The sequence below is a fragment of the Myxocyprinus asiaticus genome, chromosome 9 (genome assembly GCF_019703515.2).
Source record: "Myxocyprinus asiaticus isolate MX2 ecotype Aquarium Trade chromosome 9, UBuf_Myxa_2, whole genome shotgun sequence".
Taxonomy (NCBI): domain Eukaryota; kingdom Metazoa; phylum Chordata; class Actinopteri; order Cypriniformes; family Catostomidae; genus Myxocyprinus; species Myxocyprinus asiaticus.
This window is the reverse complement of record NC_059352.1, coordinates 33,172,850-33,198,678: the sequence shown is the minus strand read 5'-3', so window position 1 is coordinate 33,198,678 and position 25,829 is coordinate 33,172,850. Positions and strand designations below refer to the sequence as shown.

The window sequence follows — 25,829 nt, the reverse complement described above, 5'->3', positions numbered from 1 at the left end:
CACTTTGTGGTTCACTTTCAGCCAATTGTGACTGAGCTTGGAACAAGGCAGTTACACACACAGGCAACAGTTATTCATAGACCTCCTCCCCACTTCTCAGCTTAAGACCTGTTGAAATGTCTTTTCCCAAAAGGAAAAAGGTTAGTTTATACAGCATTAAGACCCAAAAACAAACTGAGACCTTTTATTTTTATATGGAAATGTACTGTTTAGGGGCCTATTTTATTTATTTTTTACAAACAACCAGTTAATACAGCATACACAAAAAGCACTCCAGCTTGCTATCAACCTTCAGAATAAGGGAAGGACAGAGCAGCAAACCGGAGATAATATCAGTAAGAAGTGCAGTTTTAAATGCTATAGATCTTTTTTTTTTTTTCCTTCATTGTTTAGATGTTTTTGTCAATCTTAGAAAAAATATATTAAAACACTACTTAATTTTTGGTATTCAAAAAGAGTACCAGGGATTGTTCATTACCTGTACACCTTTAGCCCCCATTGCTGTTTAAATTTTTATAAAAGATCCTTCCAATGCTAACAACAGAATTATCACAATCAGCATGAGGTGTTAACAAATATCCTCTAACCCCTTAACCCAATCCCACCTCAAACACACAATAAACTTCAAAGTGCCTCCAAACAGAAGTGCTCTAAACCAAAACCAAAACATTTGGACAAGACATGGAATTTAAGATGTGGCCAAATTCAGTCAGAGATGCCACAGTGTACAATATATATCTTTGTATACATTGGCACATGAGACCATGGGGGAATAATTCACTGCAACCAGCAGCAGAGAGGTAAGATATGTCTCATTTATATACAAACTTTAAAATCTGAGTCTGGTGGCTCTGCAACAGTCCCTGTGAGAAGACCCATAAAAAGCCATACTCCTTTTATTGCCCCACCATTAAATATCCTTTTGCATTTTTTAACGTATGCTTTGTAAGCTTTTTACACACCATTTAGTGTATAAAATGGCTTACAATGATAATCTTCATTTTCATTTAACATAAATTTAGTATATCTTGTCATGCCCTGAGCTTGTATTGAAATGAGATCTATCAAATTCAGCAGAATTAACACACAACCCTCCCAAAATAAAACTGTATTGAGTTGGCTTAGTGTCAGACAAAATCCCAGTCTTCACAAGGATTACAATGGCCTTTAGTATGTAATTAAGTACTATGGGAGGACTGCAAGATATTTAAAAGTTCCTTTCAAAGATTGGCACTGTTTCAAAAGGCAGACATTACATGCCCATCTGTTACAAATTTGCATAGTAACAGCATTCTGTGTGCTGTAGTTAAAGAGCCAGTGGTAGAAAGATTCTGTCCAAAGAAACACTGCTCGGACAGGGCTTTTCAAGTACGACGGTTTCTCTTGATAACAGGATTGGCATCACTAAGACCACAAAATAGAAAGTGGATTTTAGCAGCTGAGTTAGAGGTGGGACACCCAGGGTGAGGTCACATGCGTGCGCGCACGCACGCATATCAATAAAGAGTCATTTGAAATATTGTTAACAACAAAAATAAAATCATCGATTCTCATTTGCATTCATTACACAGGACAGGAATACAGAGGCACCTCTTTTAAAGTGTATCTGCATATGAGGACTGCTGGCAGTTAAAGACCACTACATGTTGACCAACAGAAAGAGGGGGGAAATCTCAGAGCACATTATACAACACAATTCCAGAGAACACAAATTCCAGCGTAAATGCTCATTTGGGGCCAAGGGAGGGAGGAAGTGGGTACAGATGCACGAGCTGGTCATTATGAAGTGAGGGCTTTCTGAGGTGTGATGTTATCCAGAGAGTTTTGGCTTTAGCTATGTGGCTAGGAGCACTAAAATCACAGGTGGGAACATTCCAAGATCCACAGCTAAGCGACCACTACACAATGATGAATGATGACGGCAAGTTCCATTTCATTTCGACATCATTACTGTCCTTTCCTGCTTTCCATTGTACTAGGTGCATGGAGGTTTTTGCTATAGAGAATCAAATGTCCTCCAATCCATTTTCACAGTTCACAAAGAGGCACTAAGACACCACACAGCCAGTCAAACAGAGTCCTCCCAACACAACTTATCCAGGTGCCTCCTCCAGACAGAGTAAAGGTGTACAACAATTTTAGAGTAACAATAACATTCACTTTGAGAGTGAGTGGGAAAAATTTATACAGACACAAAAAACACATTGCAAGTTTTGTCTGATTGTAGAGTTTCGTCTTGTTTTTCCCTTCATTTTTTTTTTCTTTTTTTTTTTTTTACTCAAGTTTCTGGACCAGAGAGGAACAATAATAATAAAAAAGCATTCTGAACACCAGTAAGAAAACAAACAAACAAAAAAAGAGCTAAAAGTTGCCAGAAGAAGTCTTTGTAATTGTTTTTTTTATTTTTTATTTTTTTATATATACACTCCATTATCTGATTTATTGGTTTCACAGATGGAGCATCAGTCTTGTAATAAGTGCTATGATAATTCCCATTTAAGAGACATAGAAAACGTAAATTTATTTTTTGTTTGCACCAAATGCAAGGATCTCTTATTCTGTACTGCATTAAGAGAAACCCTTTGTATTTTGTATTGTGCCTGACTCCCCGCTCTGGATTACATTTCTGTTTGGTGAATAAGCAGCTGTTAGACTGTGCAATGCCACACATGCAGCATGTTTTGTAAAGTTTCAAATAGCATGGAACGATTTCAAACAGTTCCTCCTTTTCCCACAAGAATACCGAACAGCCAGTAAGCCAGATGAACAGACAGGCTAGGTAGGACAATGAGTCCAAAAGGTTAAATTCTTAAAAAAAAAAAGTTTCAGTAAGCTTCAGTGTGAACGGAAGAAGGAATCTCTGGCTTCTATTGCACAATGCAACACAATTAGTTTTCTTCTTTCAATAAAATGTCTGACCAGATACACCAAATAGTAACTGAATAACTTTTGATTGATTCAACACTGAAGTCCATTAGGTACAATTAAAAAAGCCTCCACTGAGTGTTTTTAACAGTGGTTATGTACTCGCACACAGATGCTTGGTCAAGTTTCAGCAGACACATCAAAGCTTAACAATCAGCTTATTTTTTTAACTGAACACCTATGGCATGGGTAATAGAAATAATAGAGAAGTCCAGCTCTCTTTTGTAAAACTAAAAGAATAAAAGAAAAAAGGTTGGTGATTAGTCAAGCTGACAGGCCACTGCTAGGAGTTGTTGTTGTTCACATTTGCTCTGGCCTATTTGCTGGCTCAGTAACAGAACTGTGCAAGATACAAAGTTTTTTTTTGTTTTTTGTTGATGGTTTTAAGAAAATAAAAGTGTTTGAGGAGGACCTGGAGACAGAGAGCACTTACAGTTAATATAAGTTCTGATGATGCAAACTTTAAAACATAAAGTACCAGGATGAATCCAATCAGCAGAAAGGAGTGACGAGATCTCACTGTGCCTGGGTCGCTTTCAGAATGGCTGCCTCTTTGATGGCTTCTCCTGAACAATACTTTTGAGCAAAAAAAAATAAAAAAATATATAAAAAAAACAAACCAAAAAAAAAACAAAAAACATCAAAAGGCTCCTGCTTCTATTGATCCTTGTTTCTCAAGGTATTTGAGCACTAAGAACAAGATCCACAAACACAACAAACAGTTTGAATATATAACAATTAGGGGACAAAAAAAAAAAAAAAAAAAAAACTGCAGCTTCATCTCACCCTAAACCTCCTTCATTACAACTCCAGAGATGGTGATTATCGCCACATTGATTCGCTTGGGTTTTGCTCCATTAGGTCTCATGACTTTGTCAGTTTATGATGTCCATTGTCAGAATAAACCTACATGCTCTCCCCACTCAGCAAGTCTCCCGGGAGCAGAGTGTTAATTGGGATGGGACTTCCGATGACCCTGGTGTCATCTCCATTTGGGGGAGCCCATAAACTGGAGTACTGCTGCACGCCGCCCCACAGCAGGTCCCCTCTGTGCCCATTGCTGTTGTTCCCACTACTACAGACTGTCTTGTTACCTCCTCCACCCCCACTCCAGAGGCCTGTGGTGTGGCTGGCAGCAGGGTTTCCCAGCCGGGGTTGATTAGAGCCAGGTGCTGGGCTGCCCTGCCAGCTGGTGGTTGGGGTAAGGGACTGGCCTTGTGCAAAGAAGCGGTTCACATCCTCCTCACCGGCAAACTCTGCCAGAATGGTAGTGTTACCCAGCACACACCTTGAGTGGTAGAGACAGTTGTTAATAAATTAACATACTAAACATTTTCCCTTTTATTGACAGCACAAAATTGTAGTATGAAAATGATGTGATGGTTAAATACATACTTGATTACAGTGCTTTGAAAATGTTAAGACTTGAATTTAGGAAAAATGAACAACCATGAATGGGAACTGTTCTGAAGCTTTCTCCAAAATAAATCAGAAAAGAATGAAGCAGAAATTGGATGTGGGAGGAGATGGAAAGAAATGGAGCAAAGGAATATGGTAAATCAAGTCAAGTCATTTTTATTTGTATAGCACTTTTCACAACACACATTGTTTCAAAGCAGCTTTACACAAAATCATGCATTAACAAAAAATGTAACTGTAATATCTACTAAGTCTTAGAATGATCATTGTGTAGTGTGATTAAATATGATTGTAAATTGTGTATAAAAATGTAATAATTAAATAATAATTGGCAAGGAACATAAAACACTGTAAGATGTTGGTTAATGGAGAAAAATAACCTTGGGAGAAACCAGCCTCACTGTGGGTGCCAGTTCCCCTCTGGCTAACCAGCATGAATATAATGCCAATATTAGTTATTTATGTGCAGTGCAGGTCATGGTTTAAGCTTAGTAAACTAAGTAAGTGTTAAGGTCCAGTGTTTAAAAAAAAAATATTTTTTATGAGCTGTAAGATTAATGACTAATGTCTTTGAAGTCCACCCTGGATTAACTGCAGAAGTTCACATAGATGCATTGTCCTTTGTTAGTTGGCTGATGAAGGATGAATTAAATGATAGTATATGTATTCCATTTCAAGAGTATAGTCCATCAATAGACAAAGGTGATGCAGGCAGAGATCAATGAGGTGCGTCGCAGTTCAACCGGCAGGTCATTTCGGTGAGGTTCGGTGAAGTCAAAGGTTCAGGCAGTGGCATATGAAGTATCCAATGTCTTACAGCTGGAGTTGGCATCAGTTCATACTCTGAAGTCCATCATAAAACCTGAAGTGATGTCTGACTAGCACCAGCAACATTTAGTCTTCATCACGCAGAGACATATAGCAGTGGAGTCTGACACCAAGCAGGAATGGAGCTGGATCTGGATATGAATCCCAAGGTTGAGACATGGAAACATAGAATAATATTAGCGTAGATGTCATTCAATTTAATGCAGTGTTATAGATCATGATAGATATTTCTAGTTCCGGCAGACCTAACTAAAGCAGCCTAATTGTGAGTTGATGGATAAATTAGGTGTATGCCTGGCGAAACAGATGAGTCTTTAGTCTAGACTTAAACTGAGTGAGTGTGTCTGCATCCCGAACAGTGTTAGGGAGACTATTCCATAGTTTAGGAGCCAAATAGGAAAAGGATCTACAACCTTTTGTGGATTTTGACATTCTAGGAACTATTTACAAGCCAGAAATTTGTGATCGTAATGAACGTGATGGAATATAGCATGTCAGAAGGTCACTTAAGTACTGTGGAGCTAGACCATTCAAAGCTTTGTATGTAATTAACAGAATTTTAAAATGAATACGAAATTTAACAGGTAGCCAATGTAACGATGATAAAATGGGGCTAATATGATCATATTTCTTGGTTCTAGTCGGCACTTTGGCAGCTGCATTTTGAACCAATTGAAGTTTATTTACTGAACTTGCTGGACATTCTCCCAGTAATGCATTACAGTAATCTAGTCTTGAGGTCATGAACACATGAATTCGTTTTTTGGCATCAGCAACAGAGAGCTTAGCAATGTCGTAGCTTAATATTTCTGAGGTGGAAGAATGCTGTTCTACAAACAATGAAAATTAGATTTTCAAAGGACAGATTGGTATAAAATATAACACCCAAGTTCTTCGCTGTAATCAGTACATCCATTGAGAGTCAAATTATATTTTAACTGATTATTTTTATAGGTTTTTGGTCCAATAATTAGTACCTCTATTTTGTTGGAATGGAGTAGAAAGAAAGTTTTGGCCATCCAATCTTTGATTTCATTGATACACTCTGCTAATTTGGAGAATTGTGAATTTTCGTTGGGTTTAGAAGAAATATAAAAGTTGGGTATCGTCTGCATAACAGTGGAAACTTATTCCATGATTCCTGCTAATATCTCCCAGGGGAAGCATATATAAGGAGAAAAGCAGAGGCCCTAAAACTGATCCCTGTGGCACTCCATACTTAACTTTTGTTTGATTTGACAATTCCTCGTTTACACATACAAAGTGGTAGCATTCTGATAAATAGGACCTAAACCATGCTAATGCAAGTCCACTAATGCCAACATAATTCTCCAGCCTATTCAAGAGAATGTCGTGATCTATCGTGTCGAAGGCAGCACTAAGATCTAAAAGTTATCTGAAGATCTGAAGTTATTACTATTGTTCTGCGACGGAATATCTGGCTCAGTCGATGCTTTATTCCTAAGCAATTTAGCCACAGTACTGAATAAACACCTAGGATTGTTGTGGTTATTTTCTATGAGTTTGCTAAAATATGCTGACCTGGCAACTTTTAGTGCCTGTCTGTAGCTACAGACACTACCCTTCCATGCACCGCGAAATACCTCTAATTTTGTATTCTTCCACTTGCGCTCCATTTTCTGAGCTGTTCTCTTGAGAGCATGAGTGTGATCATTGTACCATGGTGCAGGGCTTTTTCTAGAATTTTCTTTAATCGAAGGGGGGCGACACTATTAAAAGTGCTAGAGAAGACTGTATTTATATTTTCTGTTATTACATCAAGTTTTTCTAGACTTTTTGGCTTACTGAGCATGTGAGACAATTCTGGAAGATTATTAGTGAAGCTATCTTTAGTGGTCGAAAGAATAGATCTACATGAACGATAGCGTGGTGTAGATTGAGTGACATAGCTGATTGCAGCAAACAAGAGATGAGGTAATGATCTGAGACGTCATCGCTCTGCATTAGAATTTCTATAGTATCAACATCAACTCCATATGATAGAATTAAATCTAGCGTATGATTATGGCGATGAGTTGGTCCTGTCACATTTTGTCTGACTCCAAGAGTGTTGAGAATATCGATAAATGCTAATCCCAATGTGTCATTTTCATTATCTATGTGAATGTTGAAGTCACCAACAATTAAAGCTCTATCTACATTAACTACTAGATCTGATAGAAAATTTGCAAATTCACCAAGGAAATCTGAGTACGGCCCGGGTGATCTATATACTGTAGCAAGGGCAAAAGATGACAGAGATTTTTTTATTTATATCTGATGGTGTCACATTAAGCATTATTATATCCTGTCCTCTGAGTAACACCAAAAACTTCACTGTAAATTGTAGCAACACCTCCTCCTCGACCCTTCAGATGAGGCTCACGTTTATAACAATAACCTGAGGGAGAAGATTCATTTAAACTAATATATTCATCTGGTTTAAGCCAGGTTTCAGTCAAACAGATTGCATCCAAACTATAATCTGTAATAATTTAATTTACAATTAGTGTTTTGGTAGAAAGAGATCTAATGTACCTTTATATGATGTTTATCTTAATTTTTTTTATTTTGACTAATCACATTTTTTCAAAATGATTTAGTGAGGGGTTTGTGTTTGGGAGTTCGGGGAACAGACACAGTCTCTATATGATATCTAGGTGATACAGTCTCTCTGTGTTGTAGTTTATGTGACCTGTGTGACGTCTCAAGGCAGCTAGCACATGTTCGTATTAACCAGTTTGCTTCCTGGCCTGGGCCCCAATTAGTCAAATACTATCACTGTTAATACTAAGAGTCAAATTACAAGAGAGGAGAGCGGCACCTTCCCTGGAGGGATGGAGTCCGTCTCTCTTTAGCAGGTCAGGTCTACCCCAAAAACTCTTCCAATTGTCTATAAATCCTATGCTATTCTCCGGACACCACTCAGACATCCAGCCGTTCAGTGACACTAATCTACTATAAACCTAGTCACCATGACGAGCTGGGAGGGGGCCAGAGCATATTACAGTGTCTGACATCGTTCACACACCTCTTTAACATTATCTTTAGTGATCTCCAACTGGCGAAGCAGGACATCGTTAGTGCCAACATGAATAAAAATTTTAGAAAATCTATGTTTAGCATTAGCCAGCACTTGTAAATTTGATCTGATGTAAGATGCTCGAGCCCCGGAAATGCATTTAACAATAGTGTCCAGAGTCTCTATTTCCATGTTCCTTACAATAGAATCACCAATTATTAAACCCTAACATGAATGGGAGAGGGGTGTAGCTTTGCTGAGCGAGTATGCCGCCGAGATGTCACCCAAACGTCCTGCTGCGGGAGCTCTTCATCCGGAACCAAAATGTGTGTGTTGCTCGCTGTACTACCTGCATCTGAAACAGTATCTACCGGCTTCTCTTTCTCACTGACCTCCACTAGTGTTTGGATGCGTGTGTCTAACTCATTAACCTTCTCCGTCAGCCTGACTAATTCCTTACATTTATCCCATGTGAATCCATCACTGCTGATGGAAGAAGCTATAGTAAACATGTGGCATGCAATGCAGGAAGAAATAACATGAGCGGATGCCAGGACTTACCGCAATTGTTTGTTTGTTGTTGTTGAGGTTGTTCTCGAGTGGTGAGGGTTTGAGATCGATATAGTTCGATGTGGTTCCTGATCAGCAGATGTTTGAGACTGATGCAATAATCCATGTAAAACACATGGAGAAAACAAATGCATGCAGTCGAGACGTGAGATGTAGACAAGCGGGAAAAAAAAGAGAGAAAACGAGTGCGCACGGTAAATTACACGCAGTTGAAACAGTAGTAAAGTGGAAAAACCCGAAGCACGTGGTAAAATGGCAAAGGATAAAATGATGAACGTATAAGAATAAGAATGAGCAATGCTAGGCAGCATGCCGGCAGCAACCGGAACAGGAAGTGAACAGTTTTAGTCTTACATGTGCAGTGAATTCTGGGCTTTGGCGGTCTCCTCCTTGGAGCTATAACGTACGACAGCATTGCCTTGCGTCAGGTTCAGATGGAAGGTAATGAGAGGGCCGTGCTGCATGCACAGGGTACGCAGGGTGGAGCCATCAATCTGACACAAACAAAATCATTATAAAGTTAGTCTATTGGATCTAAACATACACTGTGTAAAAGTGTAACATGGGAGTGCGTTTCGATTTTTAACATTTTTATTTAACTGCATTTAAAATTTTGTTACATAGAAACGACCTTACAATCCTCTTGATTTAAAGTTACTTTTACTACAATTTTGTAAACTCATGCGGTCGGTTTACAAAATTATGTTTTTACAATATGATCTAGAGTCTTTTCTCTATGCACCTGAGGAGTGAGGTTCCTCAGCACCAGCCAGCTGCTTGCCCTGTTGGCACTGTCAGTGCTCCAGCTTCCCCCTTCTATGACAGATAGAAAAGAGACACATCTGAATACAACAGGATCCACATTAGAACATTTTGCAGTTACACTAAATTCTTAACTTCTTTACAGGTTCATCTGTAATCTAAACACAAAACATCTAACAAAGATAGTGGGATCTGATCATAATGTCAGCCACACTACAGCACGTCCTGGAATAGTGAGCATATTGCTTTACTCCTGGGTCAACACTGGTGGACTGAAGATTTACCTGATGAGTAAGAGCCGGACCATCCCTGGCTGAGGCCAAGGGAGTTTCCTCCCAAGGCGAAGGAGAGCTTGGTGTTTGTCAGGCCTGGAGGGGGACGAGAGGGGGCACTAGAGTTAATTGTCCCAGGGGCAACTTTCCATAACTCATGAGACAAAGAGGTCTTCGTGTGGGAGATGGGACCAGGGGACAGTGTAGACTTCATTTCCAAGAGTTTACCTGAAGAGATTGATGAGAGATTGAGAAAGGGAGAGAGACAAATCAATAACAGCGCAGCTAGTCATCTTCCATCACTGCCTTTCACTCAAGTTTTCAAAATAATAGAGAAAGAGGGAGAGTGTAGGTTTAAGGAATACATAGTCTAACAAACACTTGGTGAGGGACCACTCCAAGTTTAAGGATAGGGGCAAGATAAAGGTTGCAGGTTAGCAGGTCTAGGTGAGTGGAATGGGCCATAAAGAGGAGGGCTGTACCTGCATTGTCCTCATCCACCTCGTTCTCAGATGACAGACCAAATAAGCTATAGGCACTGACCAGCCACTTACTCGAGGACGACAGTGTCCCACTTTGAGTAGGGGATGAGGCTACAGTGGGTAATTGTCCCCAGTGGACAGCAAAAGGGGGCAGGGAGAAATAGTGAAATATATTTACTGTGTACTGCTCCTCAATATAGCAAGTATAATTTTATTGAACATACAGGATTGAACGTTCATTTACCAACGAACATTATACTAAAGTTACTGATCTAAATCAGAATTTGGTATAAATTATGACATGTTTTAAACTTGGATAAATATATATATATATATATATATATATATATATTTTAAGTAAAAACAAAACAAAAAACAATTCTCCTAAAATAATATGGTCCAGCTTCATTTATCAATAAAGGTCTCTTGTCTATTAAATTATCCCTCACCTCCAGTCCTGTCACGTAACAGGTAGCGGTTCACATCCTGTATGTTAGTGTTGATGGTGGGGCCACTAGGAACACTTCCTGGGGTCATGTTGGGGTCATTCTCAGGGTCAATGTTCTGCAGACCTTTCCATGGCACCCCAGGGCAGAACTCTGACAAAAAAACAAGACAAAAGTTAAAAATTTGGTTTTCAATGCACCCGGTAAATTATGTTATATTTAAGATTTGAAAAACTACAAACTAAATTTGTACAGGGTGCATATTGATGAATATTACTATTAACATTACAATGACATTTAAATTACTATAAATCATTTTCCACATCTAAATGGATATCAAGGCCTATAATTATTGTCAACAATAAGGTTTAAACTTACTTTTTAAATCATCAATATGCTTACCTGGAGGCCAGCTGATATTGGATCCACTTGAGATTTTCTCACTGGGACTTTTGCCCTGTGTCCAGCTCTCTGGAGACATCAAGGTGCTGGTGGGGGATTCAGAGTTTGATATAAGATTGTATGGGCTGAAAGAATCCTCCATGGTTGTCTTTCTGACAGGCACATGGGATTGAGCAGCGGAGATTGCACCTGAAACAACCCAACATTTTCCTTAATCAGTATCAAAGGAAGATTTACTCAAAAACTTAATATAAAATATTTGCAGACCATGCAACACAAACCCATACTGTGCTGCATGCTTTTTGTACTTTTATTTTGCATCTCTAAGGAAATCCCATTTTCAAAGACTCAATCTGAATATTAAACTTCAAGATTACAGGCTTGAGGTTTTGTCCTCAACTGAACTGCTGTGGTTTGGCTAGACTTTTTGTTCAGGCAAAGTTTACTGAGAACAAATGCCAAGGATGGATAATATTTTGGAAGGCTCTACAGACAGAAAGAACCAAACAGAGAGTGACTCAGTGCAAAAATAACTCTGGAATGTCTGCAAACCCTCCACTTGAGAGGGAGGTTCAGTCTATGCTTTTGAAATACACAAATCTGCAGGACAGATATTGTGACTCAGTGTCAGGAGTTTGATGTTTGATTAAGGATACTGGTGTGTTTGCATGGAGTGGAATGTTGTTTGTGGAATAAAGAGTCTTTAAAAGGAAGTTTCAAATTGTAAAACCTAGAAGTTTTCATATGACTGTCAGTGGAAAGAACTGATACCATGCTTATTGAGGTTTGCCTCCATGTGCTGGGTGCCAGCTGTCAGGGAATCTATGGAGTTTGAATGAGTCCACTGTGAGAGTCTGGATTGAGGAGGCTGAGCTGGGTCTTTCAGAGACAGACAGCCCACATCCATACAGTTTACATTCATGTTTGGGTTCAAGCCAGCTACAGAGGGCGACAGAGACACAGACAGAGATCGAACGAGATTAAAAGCACATGACACAAAAAACATTATAATCACAAACAATAGTATGAGCAACACATTTCTAACACCACACAGCAAGCATGTGCATTTGCAGGTGTATGTCTACATGTGGCTTGGTCCCTTACAGAGTGTATAGAGGCTGAAAAAGTTTGGAGAAGACTGCTGCTCTTTGGTCTGCAGGTCAGAGACGGAGAGACCTGAAGTCTGAGGGTGACTTGTGAACGTATCCAGGCCTGCCTTGCCAATGTTGGGGTGCAGGCCGGTATGAGAGGAGGGTGGAGGCTGCTGCTGCTTCATGAGCAGGGCCTGGGCCAGCTGACGCTGGTGCTGCTGTATCTGCTGCTGCATGTTTGTGATTGTACGTGCAACCTGTGTGAGAGAGGGGCGGAGTTGATCATTTTCATTGACTATGGAAATTAACATCCTCTGTCATTTCATTAATAATTGAAAAAGCATAAATTTATATTTAATGGTTTGCCATTTTCTGTACAAACATCCCCTGTGTTTCAGGGCCAGTGAAATAAGTGTATGTGTCATACTTGCTGCTCTTGTTGTTTGATTGCACCAGAGACACTACGCTGAGCCTGCATCATTTGCTGCTGAATCTGCAAACGCTGATATGCCTGCCAGAAAGAGACAAATTAAGAAAGAGACAAAGTGAGAAGGAGAGAAAATGAGAAAGAAAGAAAGAAAAGAAAGAGAAAAAGAAGAAAGGAAGGAGATGGTCGATATTATGAGAAAGAACACTAGCATATTTCACTACCTGCGGTCAGGCCAGTGGGTAGATGACAATCGCTGGTATTCATGTGGAAACAGCAAAGAAGAGTAAACTGTGTGACTCACCAACTGCAGTTGTTGTAGTTGATACAGCAGGGCCATTTGTTGAGGGTTTATTGGTGAGGTTAAAAGTGCAGGGTTCAGTCCAATGTTTTTTGCCGCAAACTGTAAGAGCTGTGCTTGAACCTACCAGAAAAACACAAAACAAACCTAAACCTGTCAGAGTAAGCAATAAGCAACACTCAATTTCAAATTACATTCTTTTGTGCTGTATCGTACCATCAATATTCCTAATGCATAACTGCAGCTTTTTAATAGTTAACATGCAGACATACTAGGCTTGAATTTTTTGTGTCATTTTTACCTGAGGGGTGAGAAACTGAGGCACTTGAGCACGTAGATTAGGCTGGGTGGAGCTAAGAGGTGGCACTGGTGGCTGAGGGGGCAGGGCTTGCTGCTGCATGACCCGAGTTTGTGCTGCTCCATTAGTTCCGAACATTCCATTCTGCAAAAATCAAATGCATCTATATACTGTAAATGGTTGGATGCACAAATGGGCAAATAAATTCCAGATCAATTTCAGCAAAAATTAAACTTAAACGTGCTGATGTCTGAGAAATAAGAGTGCTCTTAACATCGGCCTGAACATGATATCAAATTACCTTAAGTTTTAACACATTAACAGGGTTTTTAACATTTACATATTTCAGTGTTTATGCAGCTCTTTAAAAATAATGCAAATATAAATGACAAACCCAATTTATGCCATGTTGGCTTAGTGGCTGCTTTACCAAAACACTTTTTCAAATGAATTATTAAAATTATGTAACCTTCACTCCAAAGTTATTCACAAAACCAGACAATGCAGCTAAACAGACAATGTTAAATGCCTGTATATGCATTCTATGCCCTATGTAGATTCTTCACAGTTGTACACAACACACACCTGCCTGTTGTTCAAGTTTTGAAAGGACTGCCCAGAGGAGACCCCACCCATTCCATGGCTAGGGAGGCTGCTGTTGGCCAGTGGGAGCTTGAGGCCAGGAGAAGGCATAAACGGTGAGGTCGGAGCATCATCTGACAGCCTGCCATCCTTAGAGAACAGAAAATATTACCAAACTACTTTTAAAATTTGCCCAGATCAAAGTTCTCTCCACTTCAGTCGAGCCAATGTCCTACATATTTTCATTTATGCTATCAACCAAATTTATATCCAATTGATATACAAAAGCAAGGATGATTCAATTACATTAATTTTAATTAAATATTTTTAGGCATTTAAATATATGGGTTCAATTGCTGTGACAAATTTGAGTATTCTACATTTGTAATTTATTTGATTGCCAATTTTGATTCTGGGCCTGGACTTAAGCTCTAAACAAGGCTATACCTTTTCAAGGTAGAGTGCACGATCCAGCGAGGGGTCTTTGGAGAGGTTTGTGGGTTGGCATACTATGGGCTTATTCATTAGGTTACTGTAGTCCGACATGTCCATCCCCCATTTGTCCAGTTCGGTTTTCTTCTCCAACAAAGCACCTGAGGATATGCAAGTGCGTAATCAGTGTTCCAAAACAAGATCATATGACTCACTGCATGTCTGTCTGCTGTCGTGAAGAAAGTTCAAAGGGAAATACTCACTCATGGCCTGATCCAGATTCATATTGTTGCTCTTTAAGGCTTCCTCTGCAGGATCCTTCTGCATCAGGAAAAGAAAACTGTTATGCTACACATTATTTAAAAATAAAGGACTTTCTATGCCTTGTTATTGATAGAAGGTATAAGCCTGTTCAGAGTAAACAGACTTTAACTTACTGGAAAACCCATATCTGTAAGCTGTTTGATAAGTCTGGTCATGATCCAAATATCAACCTGCTTGTTGGATACCTTGGCCTGAAATGAACACATTGTACTATATAAGACAACAGACAAAGGCAATAACTAAGGGGGAAAAAACAGTTAAAACTATTAACTAAAAACTCAAATGAATTCGTAAGGTTTTAATAAATGTTTTCTTAACCATGCAGTGAGCATGTGACATTAAGTGTCCATTACAGGATGGCCTTAGTTACATTTGGTGGGCCCTTCTTGGATTGACCCAAGGAGCTACAAGAGGAGTCTTGGGAGGTGGGACTGTTCCACATGTCACCATCATCAGCATCCCACTGGCCAGCGTTCATGCCAATCTCTTCCCCTCCTGATCCCCAGCCATCTTGCATAGGTTTGGAACCTGGGAAAGCACAGACGTACAACATTGCTCGTATAGTAACACATGGTCCAATGCAAAACCTTTGGGTATAGCTTACCCAAAAATTTTAATTCTGTCATCATTTACTCACCCTCATGTTGTTCCAAATCCATATGACTTTGTCTTCCGAGCAACACAAAAGGAGATGTAAGGCAGAATGTTACTATCAGTCACCACTGACTTTTGTTTAGAAAAAAAAACATGCAATGAAAGTAAATGTTGACCAGAGCTAACATTCTTGAGTAACATCACTTTTAGTGTTCCAAGAAATAAATTCACATGGGTTTGGAACAACATGAGGAGGAGTAAATGACAGAATTTTCATTTTTAGGTGAACTATCCATTTAAAGTGTGGAAATGCAACCACCAGAGTTCACTGTAGTTTAACCTGATCATCAAGTGGCAAAAAAAAAAAAAAAAAAAAATGATGACTGACATATTAGCATATATATATATATATATATATATATATATATATATATATATATATATATATATATATATATATATATATATCACATTGATCTTGATGTATTTTTAATGTATTTGTTTTCTCTGCTTCTTTTAAGAGAAGAGTTTATTGAGAGATATCCATAATTTTTTACCTTCCTGACAGGGGCCTGATCCAGTAGGTGCACTGCCTCTGCCATAAGACCTACTGGTCTCAAGGCCACCCTCACCCCATCCCCCACAGCCCCTAGGATGCTCACCACGAATGGTTGGCTCCACCCATGAAGAGGGTTCCGTGTTTGGCTGGATGTTGGGGAGCTCTCCCCAGCCTGGTTGTAAATAAAATATTGTCTGAATAATAAATCAACAATCTTGCATTGTAATAAGTAACAATCAGTCCTCTCACTACAGAAAGGTACATACAAATTAACACTCACTCTTGTTCTAATAGCTAACACAACTTAACTGATCATAAAAATAAGGCAGGAGATAAATTGTGTCAATGTGTTAGATGATCTCACTGCATCAAATTAACTGATCAAATCATTCACATACTGACTCAATGAAATGCAAACAGACACTCATATAGAAAATGTAGAAATTACAGGCCTCACTCTCAGAAAGATAGTAAAGAAGGAAAATTCTGTCTCCAAATATCTATTTCCCCAGCATGGAAAATTCTGACTCCAAATATCTGTTTCCCCAGCATTGCCAGACATGGAAACAAAAATAACTGATGGGGTATCTAGTCCGAGAGGCCGGCAGTTTAATGGCTATTTACTTCATGACTCAAATCAGAGCTACTTGGCAGGAAAATCGAGCAGAATGCATACCGAGGCATCTTAAATGGCTAATGCTATTATTGACACTAAAGTGAGCAGCAACCTTGACTTTAAAGGAATAGTTCATCCAAAAATGAAAATTCATTCATAATTCAAACTGTACTCACCTTAATGTTGTTCCAACCCTTTCTTCAACCCAAAAGGAAAACTGTACTGTTCACTCGTTTCCATGCAATTAGTTCCCATGGGGACAGAAGCTTTGAAGCTTCAAAAAAGACACCATAAAGATATCATAAAAGTGGTCCATAAGACTATTTTTTAGGTGTTCTGAAGTCATATGAGAGCTTTGTGTGAGGAACAGAACTTAAAGTCATTATTTACTAATAATTCTACTCTCCAGTAAGCCGTTAACCACTGCAGTGGAGTCACTGAGTTGAACTCGAGAATCGTATCAGTCTGATTTTTGAATATTTCATTCAGACCAGGGCTAGGTGATAGGACGATGCAATTGTATACCGGTGATATCTGACAAATATCCCGATGCCGATTACGACACTCAATGACACACGATGATCGACAATATCGTGAAATAAAAAATAATTTAGCTGGGAAGTCTCCAAATATATTAAATAGTAACCCAGGTTATCAAATTAGCACCCGCCAAATGAGTGTAGCTTATATCATGCGAATGGCGGCTAATTTTGCTCATCTACCCGTTACTGTGGCAGGCTAACTATAAGATATCTCATGACACATGACAATAAATGCTGTTAGACAAAGAAATGCACTTGAAGAAACAAGCGCATGTCTTTTATATTTTGAAGAACAGTAGAAAGTAAAGCCATCAATGCTCGTCTCTGATGCGCTGTTTGTTCAGAGGTGTGCAGCTCTTTCTTTACGGTTTCAGTCATCTGAAAACTGTTTGCAAGAATAGTGTCGTCCATGAGAATGCTGCAAATTACCTAAGACCATCTCAGGAGGTGCTCGAAGTTTAGTTTACTTTATTTCCACAGAGCAGATTTCTTTTTAATTTATTATTATCAGTATTATTATTATTATTATTATGTTTACATTTATAATTGTCTATTAATTATTTAATATATTAATTAATTTTTATTAGTAATTTTCCACATGTTGTAGACGGATACTTCTGTGACGGCAAATGGAAGGGTGGTCGTATGTGTGTGTGTTTGTGTATATATATATACACACACACACACACACACACACACACACACACACACACACACACACACACACACACACACACACACACACATATACGTATATAGATTTCTTTTTATTTTGACCACTGCTTTTTCGTTTCGTTTGAAGTGCAATTTGAATTCAGAAATATCTTTGGTTTAAGTTTTTTGTGTTTTAATAAATGAACAAAAACATTTGTTTTTAATTTAAAGCAAAATCAATAAAGCAAGAATATTCACTGATCCCTCGGTTGGGTGGTTGATGATGTAATCGGATGATCGCAATATTTTTTTATAAAAATCTCGTGAACATATTTCTTGTTTATCACCCAGCCCTAATTCAGACCAAACATTAATTATTCTCTTATTAACGTGGTGTAACACAGCTCACAAACAGAAGGGAAGGAGAACACAGGGAAGCAGATTTTTCCAGGCTCAGGTAGGACTTTTAATTGGCCACTTCAATGCTTTACAAATTCACAAACACATTAGCTTCACAGGCACATAGTAACTTAAACACATCAGCTTCACAAACATAAAGATTAAACGTAGCAGCTTCAGGAGCACCGTGGCCTTCCTTATGCCAGACTCTCTCTCTCTCTCTGCTGGTGGCGTGGCTACTTATATGCCGCTCTCCCCATGCTCATTGGAATTAGAAACAGGTGTTAAACATAATCTAGCTCAGGTGCATGCGCCCTTACCGCTTTCTCTCTCTCCGGACAGACACTTGACCACGCCCCCACTGCCACATATCCCCACTGCCCGACTCACGCTGGGGAGACATCCGGCCTGTCTACCACTCCCCCCCATTTCTGGAAAGGAAGTCGGCAACAGCCATCTGCGCTTCCGGTCTGTGGACCACCTTGAACTTAAATGGCTGAAGAGCCATATACCAACGGGTGATCCGCGCGTTGGTATCCTTCATGCAGTGGAGCCATTGGAGTGGGGCGTGATCCGAGCAGAGGGTGAAGGCCCGCCCCAACAGGTAGTACCGGAGAGTGAGGACCACCCACTTGATGGCGAGACACTTCTTTTCTATGTGCTGTACTTAGCCTCCCTCAGCGAGAGCTTGCGCTTAATGTACAGCACCGGGCGCTCCTCCCCCTCCACCACCTGCGAGAGTACGGCCCCCAGCCCTCTGTCTGAAGCGTCCGTCTGTCAAGACAAAAGGGAGAGAGAAATCGGGTGCATGTAAAAGCGGCCCCCCGCAAAGTGCGGCTTTAACCTGCATGAACGCCTGTTGACACTGCTCCGTCCACTGGACCGGGCTGGTGACATCCGAATAATTAGGAACGAATCTCCTATAATAGCCAGCCAGCCCCAGGAACTGTCTCACCCCCTTTTTGGTCTTGGGCCTCAGGCAGGTCGTGATCGCCACAGTCTTGTCAATTTGGGGATGCACCTGCCCGTGGCCCAAGTGGAACCCCAGATACCATACCTCCACCCGCCCAATCGCGCACTTCTTGGGGTTTGCTGTGATTCCCGCTAGTCTCAGCGATCTCAGAACCGCCCTCAGATGCTGCATGTGCTGCTGCAAATCATTGCTGTAAATGATGATGTCATCTAAGTTGGCAGTGGCGTAAGCGGTCTGAGGATTCGGTCCATGAGACGCTGAAACGTAGCCGGGGCTCCAAACAAACCGAACGGAAGCGTCACGAACCTCTGCGAGCTGATACGGTGAGAGGTGGTCTCCGCAAGTGACCGGGGTGAAATTAATGTGTTTTGTATTCACCTCCGGCCCGAGATCCTCCCTCTCCGGGACTACTGTAGCCAACGAAATATTTGACGTGCGCCCCTCTATCGGTTTGCTTTACCTCATAATCGAGATCCCCCACTCGTCGTGTGGCCACTAGGGCGAGTAATTTGGAGCTCGATGTGGGAAGTAATACGAGTACCTTATCTCCCGGTGCAAATTCCCGCAGCTGAGTTCCCCTGTCATACAGTCGGCTCTGTCATTCTTGAGCTTGGAGCAAATTCTCCTGGGTTAGTTGCCCCAAAGTGTGGAGTTTTGCATTAAGATCAAGGACGTATTGAATTTCTTACTGTTTGATGGTCCTTCCTCCCAAGCTTCGCGTATAACATCAAGCACGCCGCGTGGGCGCCGCCCATGCAGCAGCTCGAATGAGGAAAACCCAGTGGAGGCTTGCGGGACCTTTCGTACTGCGAATAACAGGGGATCAAGCCATTTGTCCCAATTTCTAGCATCCTCATTCACGAACTTACGAATCATATTTTTAAGGGTTTTATTAAATCGCTCCACCAAACCATCTGTTTGAGGATGGTAAACGCTGGTGCGGATTGATTTAATGCCCAATAATTCGTAAAGCTTGCGTTGTGTCCGTGACATAAAAGTTGTGCCCTGATCGGTAAGGATTTCTTTCGGAATCCCCACCCGGGAGATTATTTTGAAGAGTGCCTCCGCAACACTGTGTGCTGAGATGTTGCGCAGAGGCACTGCTTCCAGATATCGTGTTGCATAGTCCACTAGGACCAATACAAAGCAATGTCCGCACGTTGACCGCTCTAACGGCCCGACGAGGTCCATTCCAATTCTCTTGAAGGGGACCTTGATCAGCCGGAAGAGGGCACAATGGCGCTTTTGGGGTGGCTGGTGGATTCACCAGCTGGCATTCACAGCATGCCACACATCACCTGCGGACATCGCCGCCAATGCCCGGCAAATAGAAACGGGCTATTAGGTGGTTCAGTGTTTTTCTTTCCCCTAGATGACCCGCTATGGGATTATAATGAGCCGCCTGGAACACCATTTCCCGACGTCTCTGCGGTATTAAAAGCTGGGTTGTATCTTCCTTCGTTTGAGCATCCTGCGTCACTCTATCCAACCGCTTGTTTATAATTGCGAAATAGGGATATGAAAGGGGGACACCCGGCTGGAGTTGTTGACCATCGATCACTCTCACTTGGTCAAAGGCGTGCTTGAGGGTTTCGTCTCACGACTGCTCCAAAGGGAAATCTTCTTTGGGAAATCCCCTGAGGACTGGAGGGGCTGCAGCCTCTCCACCCCTCACGTCATCTTGACGTGGAGCAGACGAAGACGGCCCTGGCTCCTGCCAGAGTATCGCACATTTCACATCTCATCGCTTTAGTGTAGGACCCATCTGCGCATATTCCCTTTAATACATTTCTAAATTCAGGCCAATTAGTCCCCAAAATCAGCAGAACTAACCACGGCCTCCACTCTACATTTTGTTCCCTGAAATTTAATCACAAGGGTCACCACAGGATAGTTGTGACTATCCCCATGCACACACTTCAACTGAGGGGGAGAGTGGCGGGGCACTGTCACTGCTGTGGGCGAAGCAACACCCTGCGTGTAGGGAACTGGCTTCGGTGGCGGGACTCCTCGCCTCCACGGGGCAGGAATGGGCTCTGGGGAGAGAGCAGAGTGAGAGAGAAGAGGGGAGGGGGAAGAGAATGGGGAAAACACAGGGGGAGGGATAGAGAGTGGGAGTGCTCTTCCGCCCTTGGGTACGCCGCCATATGGTCCTCCGCCAATCAAACAGCCTCCTCCAGCGACGCCGGGCGTTGGCACTGGACCCATTCCGCCATTCCTCGCGGCAGCCGATGGATGAGCTGCTCCAGTACCACTTGATCGATTACTCCCTTGACGTCGCGATCCCCCGCCAGCAGCCATCTCCATCTCGGAGCCGTTGGGTGAAAGCAAATGGGCGGCCGGTCGTCTCCAACTTCAACAACCGGAAGAGCTGGCGATGCTGCTCTGGACTGCGGCCAACCTTTTGCAGGACGGTCTTTTTCAGGTCCTCATAAGCCAGGAGGTTCGCTGCTGGCAGTTACTGTGCTGCGAGCTGGGCCTCCCCGGACAGCAACGGGAGGAGCCTGGCTGCCCACTGATCATGCGGTCAGCTCCATATCTCAGCGGTCCACTCAAATAAGTCGAGGAAAGCTTCCGGGTCGTCCTCGGCCCCCATCTTCAGAAGCGTGGGTGGGGGCATGGCGCTGTGGTTGTCCGGGGAGGCGGCCGGGGTTCTCTCCTGGCTGAGAAGGCTCCGGATCGCATGCCGGTCCTCTGCTTGAGCCCGAAGGATCTCAAAGAACTGGCGATCTTGATCTTGCCGGAGCTCAAGCAGAGATTGTTGGTGGGACTGGTGTAAGCCAGCGAGAGATTTAAGGATCTCTGCCAACTGGGGGGACTCCATGGGGCGTACTTCAAGATCCCGGGTTTCGGTACCAGTGTAACACAGCTCACAAACAGAAGGGAAGGAGAACATAGGGAAGCAGGTTTTTCTAGGCTCAGGTAGGACTTTTAATGAGCCACTTCAATGCTTTACAACTTCACAAACTCGTCAGCTTCACAGGCATGTAGTAACTTAAACACTTCAGTTTCACAAACATAACAGATTAAACGTAGCAGCTTCAGGAGCACCGTGGCCTTCCTTGTGCCAGACTCTCTCTCTGCTGGTGGCGTGGCTGCTTATATGCCGCTCTCCCCAGGCTCACTGGAATTAGAAACAGGTGTTAAACATAATCTAGCTCAGGTGCAAGCATCCTTACCGCTTTCTCTCTCTCCGGACGGATGCTTGACCACGCCCCCGCCGCCACACGTAGCAAGGAGAGATAAGGAGGATGGCAAAATTTTCAGTGAATAACAACTTAAATTTAGTCTGATCCTGACAAAAAGCTATCACAAGGACCACTTTTATGATACTTTTATGGTGTTTTGCATTCTTTTAAAGCTCAAAAGTTTCAGTCACCATTCATTGTACATAAGCGTACATGGACACAAGAGACCAGTAAAATTTTTCCTTTTGTGTTCCACAGACGAAATAAATTCATACGGTTTGAAACAGCATGAGGGTGACTAAAAGAACTAATCCTATACCATTTTTAGAATTCATGTTCAAAGGACTAAAAGTAAAGAGGAAGTATATATATTTATTCTCTTACCTGGGTTCACCATTGACTTCCTGTTGTGAGGAGACTCACTTTGACTGGGAGAGCCACTGTTGTTGCTTCCATTACCATTGTTCTGAGGGGGAGCTTGACTATGTTGTGGGTGATGATTGTTGTTGTTATTTGACCCAGAAAGGCTTTTACTGCTGCCATTGTTGCTAGTTCCTGGATGGTTCTTGGAGGCAGAGTTATTCCTGTCCCACATGTTTACACTTTTGTTGTAAGCACTGGGGTCACCCCAGGTGGAGGTTCCATCATCAATTTCCATCTTACGACGAACAGAGGAAGGAGAGGGTTCCTCCCAGCCTTTGGCCTCATCTCCTGGATCATGTTGTCCTCCAGAGCCACAGCCAGAGCTGCTCTGCTTCATGGAGTTTGGGCCACTCCATGATCCCATGCCTCCAGCTCCACTGTGTGACTTCTGATGTTTTCCCCACCAACCTTGTTCTGAACCACTGGAATGTTGAGCATCACCCCAGCCACTACCCTGTGCTGTTGCTGATTTACCCCAGCCTCTCTGGGTTTCTTTCCAGCTACTATTGTCAGGGTCCCAAGTGGAACTACCAGAGCCATTCTTTTGCACTTCTGAGGTGTCTCCCCACTCTCCACTATTCCCACTGCCACTACTTCCCCAACCTGAGGAGGTTTTGGGTCCTTCACCCCAACCTTGTGTTTTCTTCTGAGAAGTACCATCTTCCCAGCTAGAAGTCTTTTCTTCAGAAACCCAAGAATGGCCATTAGAGCCACTGGTGTCGGGACCCTCTACAATGGGATCGCCCCAGCCACATACTGATTCATTGGGAACCTTTTTATTTGCAGGTGGTTCCCCCCATCCACTGTTAGGCTGAGTGGAGGGTGGGATTGATCCTCCCAAGCCTGCATTTGGAATGGCATGGCAAAGTCCCTCGCTCTTGCTCGAGTCCATTCTAGGAGGTGCATTAATGTTGTTACTGGCACACCCAGGAGGAGGGTGGGCAGGTCCAGTTGAAGGTGTGTTGGAAGAGCCCCAGATCTCAGTCCTTGAATCATTATTTTTATTAGGGCTTACTTCCATTTCCCAAACAGTGTGCTGTCGGACTGGAGTCTGTCCCCAGCCTGAGTTGCAGAGCACACGTGGGTCCATGTCCTGCTTTGGGAGCAATGGGTCCATATCCTCACTTGAGGACCTCTCTCTTCTTTGTGGGCAGCCCTCACTACTGTCCCTGCTGCCCACACTTGCTGGATTATCAGGGCCCCAGGAGCTCATATGTTCCTGGGAGGGACAATCATTGGAATCACATCCTGTACCCTGACTGCTTGGCTGTTTGCACCAATCACCCCAACTCCCACTGCTTGCTCCTCTCTTCCCCCAGGAGGAGATGCCAGCAGAATCCCAGCCTGAATCCTTTGATTCTCCATTTTTGGCATCTCTATTGCACAAGAAAGCAGTTCCGTCTCCACTGGTTGGCTCAGTAGGTGATTGACTGAGGTTTTCTCCCCAGCTGTTCACTGGACTCATTTGCTCTAGTTTAGTGTTATTTGGTCCATTAGTTTTAAGTTTAGGAGGTTTCATGCTGAAAGATACATTTGTGGGTGACTGATGCTGTTCAGGCATATCTGGGTTACCCCATGCACAGTCCCCTACAAGGTTTCCATTGACACAACCAAAGCTAGCATTTCCACTGGTGCCATGAGTTGGTGGCTCTCCTCCTTGGCCACACATATTGAGTGAAAGGGAATTTGAATAAACCATGCTACTGGGGCCTGATCCTACCCCTGGCCCTTCATGTCCAAGAGCTGGCCAAGCAGCAGGGTTGGCACTGGGTTTTAGGTTCAGATTAGTGGTGCCCCAGGTGGACTGGCCTCTACTGCCAATGGACAAATCAACCTCTCCCTCAGAGTCCCAGTCCCTATTAGGGCCACCTTGATTCGAGACCATACTAGAGGAGTGATTAATGCTGGCTTTGCTGACTGAGTAATGACAGTGTTGGCTTGCTCCTGTAGCCATAATAGTGCTACTACTGTTGCTCTCTGACGTGCATTTAGCATCCAAGATGCATTCTGGTGTTTGCTGGCTATTGCCGTGCAAAATGGAAGGCCAAGCTTCAGTGTCGTTACGGTTAATGATCACTTGATCCCAGTTGCCACTGCTGCTATTAGTGGCTGGGATGCTCCAATGGAAATTCTCATACTGGGCTCCCAAGCCACTTTGATGGGGTAATCCTATATAAAAAAGGAGCACTTTATTGTAATGACAGAGGACAAAATATATAGGACATCATATATCATGCATTCTAAAATCTTTGGTCATGGATATTCATTTTAGCTTTTATTTATATTTGTTTATTTGTTTATTTTTTGCTTACAGCAGGTGGAAAAAATGGATAATGCCAGTCGTGATATTTTAAACATATCACATCAACTGCAGTGTGAAAAGCATCTCGATTAGTTTCCAGGTCCAGCTCTGAAGGGAAGCTACAGTGAAACAGTGTTAATTTACTGAAATTAAACAAAAACTGGCTTCTCATCCATCACTCCTTGCTCTCTGCCAGGTCCTCACAAAACAAGCTTTACCATCATCATGTGACACAGATGCTCATACTTAACCAAGATGTACACGTTCACTAGCGTACCCTCTCTCTCTTTTGTCCCCTCTCTTTCACACATGCACAAAAGGGAGCTTTACTTCTTTCCAGCTATAATCAATCATGAACCAGCAGGTAATCGATGGTGTGTAAATTATGGTAGAAAGCAGAAACTCCGAATGGTGCCAAAAACAAAAAACATCAGGTGAGCAGCAGTTCTGTGGATGGAAATGCCTTGTTGATGAGAGAGGTCAACAGAGAATGAAAGACTGGTTCGAACTGACAAAGTCAATAGTAACTCAGATAAGCGTTCTGTACAATTGTGGTGAGAAGAACAGCATCTCAGAATGCTATTCTGAGATGTGGGTTGGCGCTGTTTTGGCGGCACGAGGGGGACCTACACAATATTAGGCAGGTGGTTTTAATGTTGTGGCTGATCGGTGTAGTGAAAGTCTCTTTAATTTAATTGTTTCAAAAAAACTGATTTTGCAGATTTAGCTTAAAGTATCACTTCCAGTAAATTAAGATATTTTCATATTGCTTTGGAAAAAGTGTGAATGGTTCATTCAAATAAATATTAAAATAAAGTCCCATGGATTGAGACTGATTCTCTCGTTGGAGATAATGGTACAGCATCTGCACTGTTTCACAAAGGTCCTTCACCCAAGTCCTTCCACAAAACTGAAATGTATTTACATAATCTTGGCACAATTTCAGCATTTGAATAACATCTAAATGTCTTCATATATTCATATAAAATGCCTTGA

General features: G+C 42.0%; 1 protein-coding gene across 2 annotated transcripts in view; it reads right to left on the bottom strand.

The window, feature by feature from the left end:
* Window positions 1-182: 182 nt before the first annotated feature.
* The window catches only part of LOC127446448 (trinucleotide repeat-containing gene 6C protein-like), an 85,919-nt gene continuing 60,272 nt past the window's right edge, over window positions 183-25,829 (bottom strand). The window contains exons 4-22 of one of the 2 annotated variants that reach the window (XM_051707353.1): window positions 22,493-24,700; window positions 15,735-15,908; window positions 14,954-15,111; window positions 14,697-14,774; window positions 14,523-14,580; window positions 14,275-14,420; window positions 13,831-13,977; window positions 13,249-13,389; window positions 12,951-13,070; window positions 12,647-12,730; window positions 12,233-12,476; window positions 11,900-12,067; window positions 11,129-11,317; window positions 10,730-10,879; window positions 10,281-10,391; window positions 9,811-10,026; window positions 9,507-9,580; window positions 9,119-9,258; window positions 183-4,213 (exon numbers count right to left, since the gene is read on the bottom strand). In XM_051707353.1, coding sequence (XP_051563313.1) covers window positions 3,832-4,213; window positions 9,119-9,258; window positions 9,507-9,580; window positions 9,811-10,026; window positions 10,281-10,391; window positions 10,730-10,879; window positions 11,129-11,317; window positions 11,900-12,067; window positions 12,233-12,476; window positions 12,647-12,730; window positions 12,951-13,070; window positions 13,249-13,389; window positions 13,831-13,977; window positions 14,275-14,420; window positions 14,523-14,580; window positions 14,697-14,774; window positions 14,954-15,111; window positions 15,735-15,908; window positions 22,493-24,700 — 4,988 coding nt within the window. In that variant the 3' untranslated portion in view covers window positions 183-3,831. The remainder of the gene's footprint in view (window positions 4,214-9,118; window positions 9,259-9,506; window positions 9,581-9,810; window positions 10,027-10,280; window positions 10,392-10,729; window positions 10,880-11,128; window positions 11,318-11,899; window positions 12,068-12,232; window positions 12,477-12,646; window positions 12,731-12,950; window positions 13,071-13,248; window positions 13,390-13,830; window positions 13,978-14,274; window positions 14,421-14,522; window positions 14,581-14,696; window positions 14,775-14,953; window positions 15,112-15,734; window positions 15,909-22,492; window positions 24,701-25,829) is intronic. The other variant, XM_051707354.1, reaches the window with a different exon arrangement.